The 17,284-nt window shown below is 44.2% G+C and overlaps 1 protein-coding gene across 1 annotated transcript; it reads right to left on the reverse strand.

Annotated features, from left to right (window-relative positions):
• Positions 1-10,511: 10,511 nt before the first annotated feature.
• On the reverse strand, positions 10,512-13,238 carry LOC102818248 (toll-like receptor 12-like). The gene has a single exon (XM_006862363.1). The coding sequence runs from the start codon at positions 13,236-13,238 to the stop codon at positions 10,512-10,514; it is 2,727 nt and encodes a 908-aa protein (XP_006862425.1).
• Positions 13,239-17,284: the final 4,046 nt, after the last annotated feature.

Below are 17,284 nucleotides of genomic sequence, written 5' to 3' on the forward strand. Positions count from 1 at the left end.
CTTTATGTTGAGGTGTAATCCATACTGAAGACTGTTGGTTGTAATCCATACTTTATGTTGAGGTGTAATCCATACTGAAGACTGTTGATTGTCTTTGGTCTTCATGAACCAAGTATCATAAGTAAACATTTCTGTGTGAAACAGATTTGTTTTTTTAATTGGCCTTCTTACTAATGCTGGAAGGAATTCCTTTCTCTTTATTTTCCATCTTGCTTGTGACACTAATAGCTTTCTATATTGTGTTATTGAGGGGTGTATGTGTGTGCATGAGCCCTGGGGAAATTATAGCCTCACTGAGGGCAAAAAGTATAGCATACTCTTCTTTTTTTGGCACCACCACCCCAGCTATAAGCACAAAACACAGAAGATTCTAAGCAAATACTTGAGGACTGAAGGCCTGAGCCTGCTTCCTCTACACAATGAAGACCCTGATGACATCCAGGATGGATTATCTGAAAAAATGAGCTTTCTGTGTCATTCCCAACAAATCAAGATGACACAAAAAATCTTCACTCAAAGGAGGCTAAGAACTGCGTGACATAGCTGGGTCGTGAATAGAGGAAGGGTGACATTTTGCATTATGGGCATCTGACTGGATTGTCAGAAAACAAGCAAGGGTGATGAAAACAAAATGCTTGTCTCACAACACCTCCATACACAAGAGGGCTTCCAAAAGCTTGTGGAAAAATGGAATTGAAAGATGGAATTTTTCCACAAACTTTTGGAAGTCCCCTCATACTAAAGAAAAGACTGGCAACTTCTTTCTCATCCTTCAACTACCAGCTCAAATGTCACTTCATTTGTTAATGTTTCTTGACATGCTCTTGTCACACCCTGCCCCAACTCCTGCTTGCCTCTCCAGACTATGTTCCCAATATAGTTGGTGCACACCTCTAACACAGGATTTATCCCACACTATTGTGGGCTCAGCAACACAAAAACCTGTTAACTGAGTGCCCATAAGGTACAAGGCTTGATGCTGGATGCTCTACAATCATAATCTCCCATGTCCTTTATGTTGAGCTCATTACACTGGCCTGTAACTCACACAGACTCAACTACATACATACCATGACTGGAAAGAGCTCATTTAAACAGGTGGCCAGTTCCATTCACTATGTGTCTGTCCTGAGTATGCCTGTGATGACACCCATGACTCTGCTGTTCCCGAGGTTGCTGTTAGCTCCCTCGTGCCTGTCTTTCCAGAGTGTGCCTTTTATACAACAGGGTTCCTAAACACAAGCCAACTCTTTCATCGAATGCTTAACCAAGAAAATCTAACTATCCTGGTTGGCCTCTTGAAAGACAGTGTGTTAATTTCTGGCTCCTTGCCAAGGCATTTTTACACTAACTAAAAGTGAGTTTTCGACTTCTATACTGACTTTGGAGTTCTGGTGTAACGCTGTAAGATGAGCAAGCACTGGACCACAAGGTTAGTGGTTCAAACCCCTTGGAAACCCTATACAAGTTCACTATGAGTTGGAACTGACTCAATGGCACTTAACAACACGAATACTGACTTTAAAATATAATCACCCTGTAAAGTATGCCTCCCTTATATACTCAATTTACATTGTGGGAAACTGAATGTCTATAATGAAAACTCACTTGTTCAAGGTTATAAATTTAGCAAGCAGCAGAGTTGGGATCTAAAGCCAGATTTGTTTCCTTCTTTCTCAAGCACACTAAACAGTCTCTTCCAGATCTGCCAGTCATCCACATTCCTTAGAAAGTGGTATGGGAGTGTAGAAAGAACATTAAGGAAGAAGTGAGCAGGTACGGGTCCCGGTTCGTCCTGCCTATAATCAGTCTTGTGACTTTGGGCTGGTCATGTGGTTGTGACTGCTACCTAGTTAAGCACAACTTAAAACTCGGCCCTGTGGACAGCTGCCCCAGGTTCCCCAACTGGTGACTACAAATTTACAAGGCTATAGGGACCAAGTAGGTAATGTAAATGAATGAAGTGGGCTGGGCAGAGACATAACTACCTACAGTGTGCCAGAGGAAACATGGGCCCAGTATTCTCAGAACTTCCAAGTTTTCCAAGTTGTTGTTGTTAAGTGCTGTTGAGTCAGTTCCAACTCATAGAGACCCTGGTACAGGGTTTCTGAGGAGCTGCTGGTGGGTTTGAACCTTGCTGCTAGTAATCTAATGCCTATCCTATAGTGGCATACTAGGACGCCCCAAGAAAAACTAGAAATGTTAGTTTCTTAGAAATGTGTCCAGATTAGGAAGGTAGGGAGACGGAAGCTTCTATGAAAACTCTGACAATGAAGGTTTCCCATCCCTGGTTTAAAGCAACCAAGGTTTAAGCCAAAAGAAGCAAACAGGGTGCATTTAAAGATCAATTTCAAGTGCCTGCCTAAAGTAGGGTGCTGAGGACTCTGAGTCCTGTCTCATTATTGTGACCAGCTAGCCATCATTGCTAAAGACAGGAAGAAGAAGTGGTATACATTCCCAGGATTTGCCACCATAAGCATGGAACTAGCTTCATGCAGAAGACTATAAAGTTCAAGCCCCTGGAAACCCACTGGATATAGGAGTCATCAAGCCTGGTACAGTGAGGCAAACCCTGGACAATCTTTATTCACACATTCATCATGCATTTATTGCTGTCTGCTCTGAGCTGAGCACTGGAAGCGACTTATTGTGGAGCGGATCAGTCTAGTGACAGAAACAAATATGTCCAAGATCATAAGTAGGATCTCACATGGTAAATACAGTAAGAAAAGGAATTTGGAGGGAGGAGTGACTTCATCTGTCTAAGGAAACTGAAGAAAGTAACATCTGAGTTGGTTCTTGAAGGCAGAGAATGGGGGAAGAGAGAACCTAACAGTCTACCCAGAAAATGGGGAGAAGCTTTGCAGTCCAAGAGCAGGTGTACAAGGGGTAGTAATTGCAGATGAGGTTGTAGAGGAGACTAACACTATTTATGCAGGGTTTTGGATGTCAACCTCAGGTTCTGAACTCAATTCTGTAGGAATGGGAGCCAATCAAGGCTGTGAAGCAGTAGTTGGGACAATCCAATTTGTGGGTTAAATAGATCAGACTAGGTGCAACCTGTGTCACGGCTGGGAAGGGAGGGAGAAGGAAGCTTCTAAGAAAACTCTGACAATGAAGAAGTAGATTCAAAACATATTAGGGACAGTGGCAGTATCTGAAGACCCCTGGGTGTAGAGGAGGCCTTGGGTGACGCAGTTAAGCTTTTGACTACTAACCAAAAGGTCAGCGGTTTGAACCTCCGAGAGACACCTCACAAGAAAGGTCGGGCGATTTGCTTCCTAAAGGTTATGGTCATGAAAATCTATGGAGCACAATTCTACTTTGCAACACAGAATCGAATGAAAGGCAACTGGTTCCGTTTTGGGTTTGGATGTGGAGGAATGCAAGAGGAATCAGCGAGGACAACTGGGTAGAGTGGATAACGATGCCATCCCCTTCCATCAAGACCAGGGAAAGAGGTGCAGGGATGAGACAGAGCACAATACATATTCCCTCTCGTTGAAACCCAGAGGTAACAACAATCATTAAAGAAAGTGTAAGGGAGGTTCCAGCAGACCAGAGTTTTGCTCTAGGTGGATAGGCAGAGGCGGGAACATTATTCTTACGGGGGTCAGGCTTCCAGCTCGGGCCCTCTTCTTGCCAGGGCTCCAGGGCCCTCTATCCTTCCCTCTGTGGTCCCCAGACCCTTTTATGATTCCCCCACCTCCAAAATCTCTCTCGACCTCCTCATCTACAGACCTTTCCAAGACGCTCCTCACTCCCAAGGCCCTCTATCTCCTGCCTCATCCTTGACCCCTCTATGACCCTTCCCATCCCCGGACGCTTCATCCTCTGACCGCCCCCACGTACCAAACATACACATGCATAAAAGCTTCCTTCTCCTCTCTCATCATCCCCGACCCCCTAGGACACCACCTTCTCCTCACTCTCCAGCCCAGACCCCAAGTCTCAGCTGCCCCCGCCCCGCCACCCGGACTCACCCACCGAGACACCCACTTCACAACAGGGCGGAAGTGCTCCGGGGTTCGCGCAGGGAATGCTGGGATGCGGAGTCCGAACGGCGCCACCCCGGGAATGGACGGTTTGAGACTACGACTCCCAGAAGGCATTGCGTGAGTGTCGGTAAGTGGACCCCTCTGAGTGCTGCCTTTCAGACATCGTCAGCCAATAAATAAGTCATCTTCTCAAGTCCCCAGACACTGGATGGGACAAACTGAAACAGATTAACGCGTGGGGGGCGGGCTCTATTGAGATCCGGGCCCTTTCCAGTAGTCGGAGCCGGACCAATGGAAGGGGCGAAGTTTGAGCTTCAGACCTACAAGGTGTCAAAGTAGAAGCAATAAGAAATAAGGAGAGGGTATTCGCTTTGGCAGCACATATAATAAAATTGGAATGATACAGAAAAAATTAGCAAGGCCCCTATTCAAGCATACCGCGCAAATTCGTGATGCTTTCCATACTTTTAATATGGAACTTCTCTTGAAGTCTTAAAATCAAACAATAGTTTAGCTTAGCTAGAAAAGAATGCCAGATTTGAGCATTGTGCTCTTTCAAGATCTATCCATGAGATCAAATTGATAACTTGCTAACGATTACATAGGCAACTTACGGAGCAAAGAGTTTATGTTCATGGGGAGAAAGAAGGGGGAGAATGGTTGTACCACTGGAAAAATAGTCACTGAATTTTACAGGCAGAAACTGTTGAATTGGTGTATATTTTGCTATGCATACTCCCCAAACAACAACAAAATACATGTGTTAAAAAAAAAAAAAAAAAGGAGAGGGGCTAACTTGAGGGAACTAGTGGCTCTGCTCAAAATAGACAGTTGTAGATTCGAATTTCAAAGTCACCTTTAAGCTGTGTGACTTTGGGTGAATTCTGAACCTCCCTTTGTTCACTGGCAAAATGATAATAATAGTATCCATGTCACCAGGTGTTTGTGAGGTTTAAATGGGATTATACACCTCAAATAATTATTTCAGTGCTGGAGTCCTAATAATGCACCAGAGTGCTAGTTCGGGTTGTTTGTTGTTAGGTGCTGTCGAGTTAGTTCCGACTCTTAGTGTCCCTGTATACTGCCCGGGCCTGCACCGACCTCACAATCATTAGGCTTGAGCCCACTGCTGCTGCCACTGTGCCAATCCTTCTCGTTTGGGGTCTTCCTCTTTTTCTCTGACCCTCCACTTTACCAAGCATGATGTCCTCCTGCTAAAATGCCTGAAGTGTGAAAGAGAAGACTCACCATGCTTCCTTCTAAGAGCATTCTGGCTGTACTTCTTTCAACACAAATTTGTTTGTTCTACTAACAGTTCATGATACTTTTAATATTCTTCTCCAACACCATAACTCAAATGCATCAATTCTTCTATGGTCTTTCTTATTCATTGTCCAACTTTCACATTCATATGATGCTATTGACAATATCATGGGTTGGGCCATGCCCACCTTAGTTCACAAACTAACATCTTTGCTCTTGAACACTTTAAAGAAGCCATGTGCAGCATGGTACAATACGTTGTTTGATTTCTTGACTGCTGCTTCCATGAGGTTTAATAGTGGATCCAAATGAAGTGAAGTCTTCAACAACTTCAATCTTTTCTCCATTTATCACGATTTTATTTACTGATACAGCTGTAAGGATTTTACTTTCTTTACTTTCAGGTGCAGCCCATACTGAAGGCTGTGCTCTTTGATTTTTATCAGTAAGTATTTTATATCCTCTTCACTTTCAGCAAGCAAGGTTGTATCATCTGAATATTGCAGGTTGTTAATGAGTCTTCTTCCAATCATGATGCCATGTTCTTCTTCATATATTCCAGTTTCTCAGATTATTTGCTCAGCATACAGATTGATATGTATGGTGAAAGGATATGACCCTGACATTCACCTTTCCTGATTTTAAACCATTCAGTATCCCCTTGTTCTGTTCAAATGACTGCCTCTTGGTCTATATACAGGTTACTCATAATCACAATTACGTGTTCTGGAAAACCCATTCTTCTCAATGTTATCCATAGTTTGTCATGATCCACACAGTTGAAAGTCTTTGCGTAGTTGATGAAGCACAGGTAAAAATAGTTCTGGTATTCTCTGCTTTCAGACAAGATCCACCTGACATCAGCAGTGACATTCCTTAGTCCATGTCCTCATCTGAGTCTGGCTTGAACCTCTGACGGTTCCCTGTCAGTGTACTATTGCAGTTGGTTTTTAATTCTTTTCAGCAAAATTTTACTTGCATGTGTGTTGGTTGTTAGTTATTATTATGTAAATTCATTAGTGCAGAATTTAGCACTTAGTGGATGTTGAAAGACTGTTACATCATTTTAATGTTGTTGTTGTTAAGTGCCATCGAGTCAGTTCTGACCCATAGCGACCCTGTATAGGGAGGGCATCATTATAGTAGAAGAGTCTTAATATAATGCAGTGGCATTGAACCACTGCAAATCCTTTAAGTAGTGTGAGGATGACAGTGTGGATTTTGTAGTCAGACTTGCATCTAAATCTTAACCCAACTGCTTCCTAGCTATGTGACCTTGAAGAAATTAACGCATCTCTTTTGTCCCTGGCTTCCATCTGTGAAATGTAAGAATATAGTAGAGCCTACTGGTTCAAGCTCACCAGCTGCTCCTTCGAAACCCTATACAGGGTCGCTACGGGTCAGAATCGACTCGACGGCACTTAACAACAACAACACCTTGTACAGGTGTTACGATTTACACAAAACTACAAGTGAAGCATAATCTTTGGAATCAAAATTGCTTGGATCTGAAACTTCTTACTTCCAAATACAGGACGCAGACCTTGTCACTTACTAGTTGTGGAGCCTTGGGCAAAATACTTACCATCTTTTTGCCTCAGTTTCCTCATCTTTGAAATGAGAATATTAATAATGATATCACCTGATAACCATATTGAAAGAATTAATAGTATTGTGAGAATCTGTGCATAGACCAAGAGACAGTGGTTCAAACAGAAGAAGTGGACACGGAATGGCTTAAAATCCGGAAAGGTGTGCGCCAGGGTTATTTTCTTTCACCACACTCATCCAATCTGTAAACTGAGCAAATACTCTGAAGAGCTGGATTATATGAAGAAGAATGTAGCATCAGGATTGCAGCAAGGCTCATTAACAACCTTGAATCTTCAGATGATACAACCTTGCTTGCTGAAAGCAAAGATGACCTAAAATACTTAGTGATGAAGCCTTCAGTATGAGCTGCGCCTCAATGTAAAGAAACCAAATATCCTCACCACTGGTCCAATAGATCACATCGTGATAAATGGAAAAAAAGATTGAAGTTGTCAAAGACTTCAGTTTGCTTGGATCAACCATCAACACTCATGGAGGCAGCAGTCAAGAAAGCAAACCATGTATTGCATTAGGCAAATCTGCTGCACAAGACCTCTTTAAAGTGTTGAAGAGCAAAGATATCAGTTTGAGGACTAAGGTGCGCCTGACCCAAGCCATGGTATTTTCAGTAACCTCATATACATGTGAAATTTGGACAATGAATAATAAGGAAGACCCGAGAGAATCGATGTATTTGAATTATGGTGTTGGAGAAGAACATTAAAAGTACTGCCAAAAGAACAAACAAATCTGTGTTGGAAGAAGTGCAGCCAGAATGCACCTTAGAGCCAGGATGTAAAGACCTCAGCTCTCATACTTTGGCTACTTTATCAGGAGGGACCTGTTCCTGGTGAAGGGCATCGTGCTTGGTAAAATGGAGGGTCAGAGAAAAAGAGGAAGACACCTAACGGGATGGATGGGCACAGTGGTGAAAACAATGGTTTCAAATGTAACAATAGTTGTGAGGATGGTACAGGACTAAACCGTGTTTAGTTCTGTTGTACATAGAATTGCTATGCTGTGCATACAGTGGAAACTGACTCAATAGCACCTAAACCACAACAACAACAAACTTGGCACATGTCTGGCACGTAGTCTGAATTTAGTAATTAGTAGCTGTTGATTGGCACTGTGGGTTAATGCACTGGGCTGCAATGTCGTTTGAACTGCAAGGTCAGCGGTTCAAGCTCACCAGCTGCTCCTTGGAAACCCTATACAGGGTCACTATGGGTCGGAACCAACTCGATGGCATTTAACAACAACAACAAAATCTGGTATTATGTTTGTAGTAACTGGGTGGTACTCAGCTACTAACCAAAATGTTGGTAGTTCTAATCCTTTTGAAAGAAAGGCCAAGCAATGTACTTCCAAATGATCACATCCATTGGGAAACCCAGTGGCGTGTCTTTCTACTCTGAAACACATAGGTTCTCCATGAGTCTGACTTGACTCCACAGCACCTAGTTAGTATATGTTAAATGTTCGATTCATGTTGCCTGGTGTTAATACTAGGGGAATTCCATATCTGGGTCATAAAGGCCACTTCACATTCTTCCACCTCTGTGAAACATGTTTTGTCTTAATGTGTGATTTTGCTCCAAAAGTGTAATAACAAATATAAGCACTACTTGTTATTGAAGTCCCATACAGTCCTATATAGTTGGTATTATTATCCACAACTTCCAAGGGGAAATAGCCAACATGTGCCAGGGCTGGGATTTGAACCTCTGGGTATATGACTTCCAAGGTTTCTTCTCAGCCCCACATTACAGGTAGAAGAGGTCACAGAGCCAGGGGTGAAAGATACAGTGGGGAGGACTGGGAAACAGGGTAAGAAGACATTTGAGAAAGTATCAGGACCTGAAGCTGAAAAGGCTGCTATGCAGCGTAGGCTTAAGGCTTGCCCTGGAGTGGCGTGGAGGCAACGGTGCACAGAGAGTGAAGTACACCATTTGGACACAAGAGGGCGCCCTTCACCCGAAATCCAGACTAGAATTAGTCTAGGGTTTCCCTTGGTCTTTGTCCTTTGCATTTTACAGAAGACAAAATGAAGTCCCTAAGAGGCCAAGTGCCCTTCCCAGTGTCATACACAAATAAGTGACAGAGCCTGAAGCAGACTCTACTTCTCTTGCGCAGCACCCACCAGGATTTGATTTGCAAGCATTCCTTCTACAATCTTCAATGGGAACTCTATCTGAGCTGTGTCAGCCTCTCTGCAGTTGCTGTTAAGTGCCATCGAGTTGGTTCCGACTCACAGAGATCCTGTATAGGGTTTCCAAGGAACAGCCGTTGGGTTTGAACTGCCAACCTTGTGGTTTGCAGTTCGGTGCTGATCCTACAGCATCACACCAGGAGTCCAATTTATTGTGTGGTAATTTAGTTAATGGAGTCCTGGTGTGGCACTGTGGGTTAATGCGCCAGACTGCAAAGCCGTTTGAACTGCAAGGTTGGCGATTCAAGCTTACCAGCTGCTCCTCGGCAACCCTATACAGGGTCACTATGGGTCAGAATCGACTCGACAGTACTTAACAACAACATCATTCATTAATGATGTCAAATAATGAATGAAAACAAAGTAACTTTTTCAAATAAGGTTCAACCTTAGTCTCTAAGAATGCAGAGATGAATCAGACCTGATCCCTGTCCCCAGGTCTTGGTTTTTCAAACTCTTACTACTCAAGTATCCCAATGAGTAGGAAATGTCTGAGCATACGTTTGCAGTATACATGTATTTGCTGTCCTGGTGTTGTGCTCTAGGATCAGCATTGGACTGTCACCACTACACTACCAGAGCTCCTTGGAGTTCTCCAAAGGAAAGAGTACTCTTGGGGGAAGGAGCAACACATGCGAAGTCAAAGAGATAGAAAAGCATGGCATCTTGGGAGCGACAAGTCCTTTAGTAAGGCAAAGAGTGCAAAATGCTAAAGGGGTGGTCTTCTCCTTGAGGAGTTGCTATGAGGATCAAACAATGCAACAGATGTGAACATTTCTTTAGGTTTTTCTTGAGGGAACAATCAGTCTGCTGCTGCCTGGACAGTTTCAGCTGTCCAATATTGTGGTCCTCAGTTACCAATCCTATATCCCGGAGACCTGATGTGGCGCTGTGGGCTAATGCACTGGATTGCAAAATCAGTTTGAACCACAAGATGGGTAGTTCAAACTCACCAGCTACTCCTTGGAAACCCTATACAGGGTTGTTATGAGTCAGAACTGAAGAGACAGCACTTAACAACAACAACAACAAAATAACCCAGATGACAAAAGGGGTCCCTCTACCCCTTGAAGATTTGATCGAGCTTGACCTGATCCTCATTTACTATTTGAAGATGATTCTGTTCTCTTTCCATGAATTTCCATGGACTTCCATTCCTGGGCCCCTTCTGTCTCATGTGAATTTCCTTTTTTTTTTAAATAGTCCAGTCAAGCCAAGCATTTCACAGACTTAGTAATTTATTGATAATTTGGAGATCTTGAGGTCACATCACATACCTGACATCCCCCCCACAAATATTCTCATTCAGCCTCTAGAACCTTCCCAAAATCTGTGTTCCCTATATTTGACCCTTTGACCATCCCTGCACCTCCCACCAGGAGCTGAATGCAATCTCATGTCCTCATGTATAACTTGTTGTCAGGCTGTCTTGTGTTTCTCTACCTTCATCCTCCAACACACATGCACCTGCCCCTCAGCCAAGCCCAGAACTTGTCCTTCCTTTCATCATTCTCGTGCCATACATGATAGTCTCCTTGGCGGAGCAGCCGGGCCAGTCTGTGGTAGCGGGGGAGCTGGTGGCGGGAGACAGGCTCCAGGAAGACCACCAGCAGCACTGGTGGGTAGGGGGCAGCCAGCAGGAGGGAGGTGGCCAGGCGGAGCTCCAGGCAGCAGCGAGGTGTGCGCAGGGCCTGTGGACTCAGTACACAAAGTGTGACCTGGCTCTTCATCATGCTGTCTGCCACATTGTCCACCACATCCTTGCCTGGCTCAAAATCCCGCTCAGGGAGGCAGGCCCGCAGTCCCCAGCCAGTGGGAGGGCAACCCTCCAGAGTGGGTAGCAGCTCTCTTACCACCCAGTCCTGGTCTTGTCTGCAGTGAGATACGAACACATCATAGAGGAACTGGTTTCTCTCATCCCTCTGGCCCCTCACGCCCTGGAACCAAGCCCTAAACAAAGTCTGGAGATAGAGGGCCCAGTTCCTGGTGTCCTTTAGGAAGGGCAAGAAGGTCAACAGAAACAGTAGGGCAGAGCTACCCAAAAAGAGCGCTAGCCCCAGGGTCTCAGAACAGTGGCTCTGGAGAAAGGGGAAAAGGGAACTCTTGGAAAGACCCCTAGCTTCTGCCTGGCATAACTGGGATTGTGTTAAGTACACATATGTTCTGGGGGTCTGCTCGATCCAGGTCCTTATCCAGGCATTGGTACACTGGCAGGCCAAGGATGCAAACAGAAAATAAATGTACTGAGGCATCTGGGGACTGTGTTCCTGGAGGCTGCTATCCAGCACAAGGCCGTTCTCCCAATCCAGCACCAAGACCTGGAGACTGCCCAGGCCTTGGAAAGCAGCAGCAGACAATGTCTCCAGCCCTGTTCGAAATAGTTTTAGCACCTCGAGCCTTGGTAACTTGCCCACCAGCTCCTCAAACTTCACTGGACGCGGTCGGGTTCGAGACTGCAGATCCTCTAGTTTCAGCTCCTGTAGGTTGGGCAGCCCTGTGATGCGGCAGGGTCTGAGGCTGTGCCCGTTCCCCCTCACCCTCAGCTGCTTGAGCCCAGGAAGCTTCCAGAGGAAAAAGCTGGAGGTGTCCTGAGAACAGAGATCATCCAACCTATTGCCAAGCAGAGAGAGTTGGTAAAGGGCCGGAAAGATCTCAGAAACATTTTGGAACCCCAGCTGCAGTCCCCAGCCTTTTAGGGTCAGGGTCTGTAAGGTTGGAAAAACATTAGGAACCAGCTTGAAAGGTTTCATGCCCGAGACTGCATGAAGCTCCAAGCTGGACAGCCCCACAGGCAGAGACAATATCCTGGGAGACTCTGAGGGGAGTTTCAGTCTCAAATGATGCAGCTTTTCTAGGGACCCGAAGTCCCAGGTCGAGTTCAGCACCATGTAGGTGTCTAGCAGGTTTAGAGTGGTCAGCGCAGGCAGAGAAGCCAGCCAGTTCTCGCCCAGGGCTGCCAGCTGATTTCCACTCAAGTTCAATGTCTCCAACCTCTTCAGACCTTGGTACATCTGGTCATCCAGGTGAGACAGTTGGTTTTCCTGAAGTAGCAGCTCCCGCAGGTGAGGCAAACAGGAGAAGGTGTCTGGGTGTATGCTTTTTAGCTGGTTGTTGGATAGATCCAGGACCCACAATCCTGACTCAGCCCCTGCCCCATTCATACACAGCATGACAATCTTCAGTTGGTTGGTGGTCAGGTTTAATATCTGAAGTCTGGGCATGGCAGCCAGGAAGCCCGGTGGCAGGTCAGTCAGATAATTGTTGCCAAGATCCAAGCTCTTTAGGCTGTGGCAGGAAGCCAGAGACTCTGGAGCTATGCGCCTTAGCCGACTATGTCTGAAATACAGCTTTTGCAGCCCAAAGTGGGCAATTAGCCTGGCAGGCAGCTCAGCGATTTCAGTTCTCACCATAGACAGGACCTCCAGCCTCTGCAACCCCAGCTCTGCCACAGCAGCTGCCTCCGTATATATGTTTCCCAGATGCAGAGCCCTCAGCTGGAGGCCCTGCAGGGCTCCAGGGCTGCTCAAGTTCAGCTGGTGTTTGAATGACAAGTCCAAAATGTCCAGGGACTGAGCATCCTCAGAGGAGGAGCCCAGCACCAGGTCTGGGAAAATATCAGTCAGCATCCCCACATTCCTAAAGCAGTTGTTGTGTACTACCAGTTGTTGTAGACTGGGAGGCAGCTGGACACCCAAGCTCCCATTCAGGCAGATACTCGAGAAAGTCAGGCTCTGGAGGGAGCTCAAGTTGCCAAAGGCTTCAGGCGGTAAATAGAGAAAATCTGTTTTTGTGGGGATGCCAAAGAAAGAAATCTGCTGTAGCTGCTCCAAGCCCCGGAGGGCACCTGGTAGGAGCTGAATGGAACGTAGGTTCAGCACCAGGCTTTTGAGCTCAGGGAATTGGGAAAAGGCATCTGGGGGCAGGACAGAAATAGAACCAGAGAGACAGAGACCCTCTATGTTCGGTGGCACAGCCTTCAAGGCCTGTGTTAGGTTACTCACTGCAACGCATGATGCAAGGAAGGACAGGCTGGAAGCCAACCGGCAGAGCGCGAAGTATCGAGATATCAGAGGCATCCGAGAGCCTTCAGTCATCATGCAGTGGAAAGTCGTCCAGGCTGTGATCAGAGGAAGGGACAGGAGCACACCAGGGAGCAGCAAGTGTTTGCCCATCTCCGTTCCAAGCCTGGACCACAGAGAAGTAGAATAAGAACCCCACTCTTGGCTCTCTACCATGTTTAAAAAGAAATCCAAATCTCAGCCATCCCTTCCATGCAGGCATGCATACACACATAGTACTCACAGCACTGGCAGGATACACGATTCCAACTATGCTCAGGAGAAGCGTAGTCTGGAAGCAAGATCAGATGGCTACAATGCCCCAAGCTTTAGAATCGCTAAGGAACTGAAGGGAAGGGTGGGAGCAGGCTAGAAGACACTGAGAGCTTAGGACCTAGGAGTCAGGGACAGGAAGAAGTACACTAGCAGTGAGGCCTCAGGTCTCACTTCTCTAGAGTGGAAGGAAGAAAGCAGAATTTCTAAACCCAACAAGATTTGGGACCAGAGGTTCAGGATCCCAGTCTGTCTTTCCAAGGGCAGTGCACTTCATCTCGTTGAACCTCAGTTTCTTCATCTGTAAAATGAGCATGCTACTGCCAGCTTCACAGAATTACTGATAATTATTCAGGGATGTCAAAATGAGGTTTCTCTCCTGAGGTCATTGTTGGGTGCCATCAAATCAGTTCCAATTCATAATCATATCAGAACAAAACACTGGCTGGACATTAGCCATCCTAACAATCTTTGTTATGTTTCAGTCCATTGAAGTAGCTAATGTGTCAAATCATCTCCTTTTCACTGACCCTTTCTTAATCATGATGTCCATCTCCAGGGACTGGTCCCTTCTGATAACATGTCCAAAGTACATGAGACAAAGTCTAACCATCCTCACTTCTAATGAGCATTCTGGCTAGACTCCAAGACAGATTTGTTTGCTCTGTTAGTACATGGTATATTCAATATTCTTTGCCAGCCCCATAATTCAAAGGCATCCATTCATTTTTTTTCTTCTTTATTCATTGCCAGTTTTCACATACATATGAAGCAGTTGAAAATGCCATCATAGATTAGATCAGTCCTCAGAATTATATCTTTGCTGTTGAACACATTAAAGAGGTCCTTTGAAGTATATCTGTCCAATGCAGTACATTGTTTGATTTCTTGACTACTCTTTCTGTGGAAATTGATTGTGGATTTAAGTGAAATGAAACCATTGACAGCTTGAATATTTTCAGTTAATCACTCTTTATTACTATTTCCTCCTTTTACACATAATAAAAAAAGGATCTTTAATAAGTCAGAAATAAAGAGCAAATGTTTTGCAAAGAAAATAATGCACTGAAATGATGCCATCATGGACATCTCAAAATGTTCCACACTGAAGATTCCACAAGACTCAAATCTCACCTGAGAAAACTATAGGGATCTATTCATATTCTTCCTGTACAGAACAAGAAAGAAAGGTCTACCTGTCTTTCACCTTGACATGCACTGCCAGGATAAAGCCAGGGACATAGACGAGAGAGAGAGAAATATGGAACTTTATGATTATCTCAAATAATACAGAAAACAATTCAATAAGATGCATTACCTGTTTATGATTTTAAAATGATCCAGTGAGGACAGCATCTCTGCTACTGCTGCTGTGACTACTTGTACTGCCAATCCTCCAGAAACTAGATGCTGGGGCTGCTGTGAGACTGGAAACCAGGTATAGTTCCCTGCTCACTCATTCCCACTATCACAAAGGGAGTCTGTTTTTGATATCACTGCCTTATGAGTCAAAATGAAGAGAAATAGCTGTAAACACCCATTAATAATCAAAACATGGAATGTATGAAGTATGAATCTAGGAAAATTAGAAATTGTCAAAAATGAAATGGAACACATAAACATCGGTATCTTAGGCATTAATGAGCTGAAATGGACTCGTCTTAGCCATTTTGAATCTGACAACCACATAGTTTACTAATGTCAGGAATGACAAATTGAAGAGGAATGGTGTTGCATTTATTCTCAAAGAGAGCATATCCAGATCAGTCATGAGGTACAACACTGTCTGTGATAGGATAATATCCATGCAACTACAGGGAACACCCCACCACTTGTCTGTCAGTTTTTCGTACTGTGGTGGCTTGTGAGTTGCTGTGATTCTGAAAGCTATGCCACCAATATTTTAAAAACCAGCAGGGTCACTCATGATAGACAGGATTCAGATGAGCTTCCAGACGAAGACAGACTAGGAAGAAGGAGTGACAAACTACTTCCAAATATTTAGTCACTGAACACCTTATGAATAGCAGAGAAACACTGTCAGATATAATGCCGGAAAATGAGACTCTCAGGTTGGAAGATTGAAGTTGTCAAGCACTTCATTTTTCCTGGATCAACCATCAACACTCAAGGAAGCAGCAGTCAAAAAACCACATGACGTATTGCATTAGGCAAATCTGCTGCACAAGCCCTTTTTAAAGAGTTGAAGAGCAAAGATGTCAGCTTGAGGACTAAGGTGTGCCTGACCCAAGCCACGGTATTTTCAATAACCTCATATGCATGCGAAAGCTGGATAGTAGAGAAGGAAGACCATAGAAGAATTGATGTATTTGAGTTGTGGTGTTGGAGGAGAATACTGAAAGTGCCATGGCTGCCAAAAGAACCAACAGATCTGTTTTGGAAGAAGTGAAGCCAGAGCGCTCCTTGGAGGTCAAGATGGCCAAACTTCGTCTCTCATACTTCGGACATATTGTCAGGAGAGACCAGTTGCTGGAGAAGGATATCATGTTTGGTAAGGTGGAGGATCAGAGAAAAAGAGGAAGACCCCCAAGGAGTTGGATTGGCCAAGTGGCAGCATCAATGAACTCAAGTGTTGCAACAATAGTGAGGTTGGCACAGGATCAGGCAGTGTTTTGTTCTGCTGTGCATAAGATCACTATGAGTCAGTACTGACTCAATGGCACCTGACAAAAACAACAACAGGGAAGCCCAGTTAATACCACTATGATTCAAATTTACTCACCAACCACACTAAAGCCAGTGAGGATGAAATAGAAGAATTCTACCAACTTCTTCAATCTGAAGTTGATCAAACATGCAATCAAGATGTATTGATCATTAGTAGTGATTGGAATGCAAAGGTTGGGAGCAAAGAAGAAGGAGCAGTAATTCGAAAATATGGCCTTGGTGATAGAAATGATGCTGGAGATCGCATTGATAGAATTCTGCAAAATCAATGATTTGTTCATTTCAAATATGTTCTTTTGACAGCATGAAAGATGCTAGATGGAATACATAGAAAACAAATTGACTATATCTGGAGAAAGAGACGATGGAAAAGCTCCATATCATCAGTCAAAACAATCTGACAGGGGCAGATTGTGGAACAGACCATCAATTGCTAATATGCAAATTCAAACTGAAACTGAAGAAAATGAAAACAAGTCCATGAGAGCCAAAATATGACCTTGAATGTATCCCACCTGAATTTAGAGATCATCTGAAGAGCATATTTGATACATTAAACACTAAAGACCGAAGACTAGAAGAGTTGTGGGATGACATCAAAAACATCATGCATGAAGAAAGCAAAAAGTCATTAAGAAGACAAGAAAAAAGGAAAAGGTCAAAATGGTCAGAAGAGACACTGAAACTTATTTTCCACTGTAGAGAGTAGAGATGCTAAAGCAAATGGAAGAAATAAGGAGGTCCAAGAGCTGAACAGAAAATTTCAAAGATCAGCTCGAGAAGATAAAGTCAAATATTACAACAAAGTGTTCAAAGATCTGGGGTCAGAAAACCGAAAAGGAAGACCACGCTCAGCATTTCTCAAGCTGGGGAACTGAAGAAAAAATTCAAGCCTCGACTTTTTTTACTGAAGCATTCTCTGGACAAAAGATTGAATGATGCAGAAAGTATCAAGAGAAGATGGAAGGAATACACAGAGTCACTGTACCAAAATGAAATGGTTGATGTTCAACCATTTGAAGAGGTAGCATGTGATCAAGAGCCAATGATACTGAAGGAGGAAGTCCAAGATGCATTGAAGGAATTGGCAAAGAACAAGGCACCAGAAATTAATAGAATAAAAATGGAAGTCTTTCAAGAAAGTGAGGCAGCACAGGAGGCACTCACTCATCTATGCCAAGAAATTTGGAAGACAACTA

The sequence above is a fragment of the Chrysochloris asiatica genome, unplaced genomic scaffold, assembly GCF_000296735.1.
Source record: "Chrysochloris asiatica unplaced genomic scaffold, ChrAsi1.0 scaffold00047, whole genome shotgun sequence".
In the NCBI taxonomy this organism is placed as follows: domain Eukaryota; kingdom Metazoa; phylum Chordata; class Mammalia; order Afrosoricida; family Chrysochloridae; genus Chrysochloris; species Chrysochloris asiatica.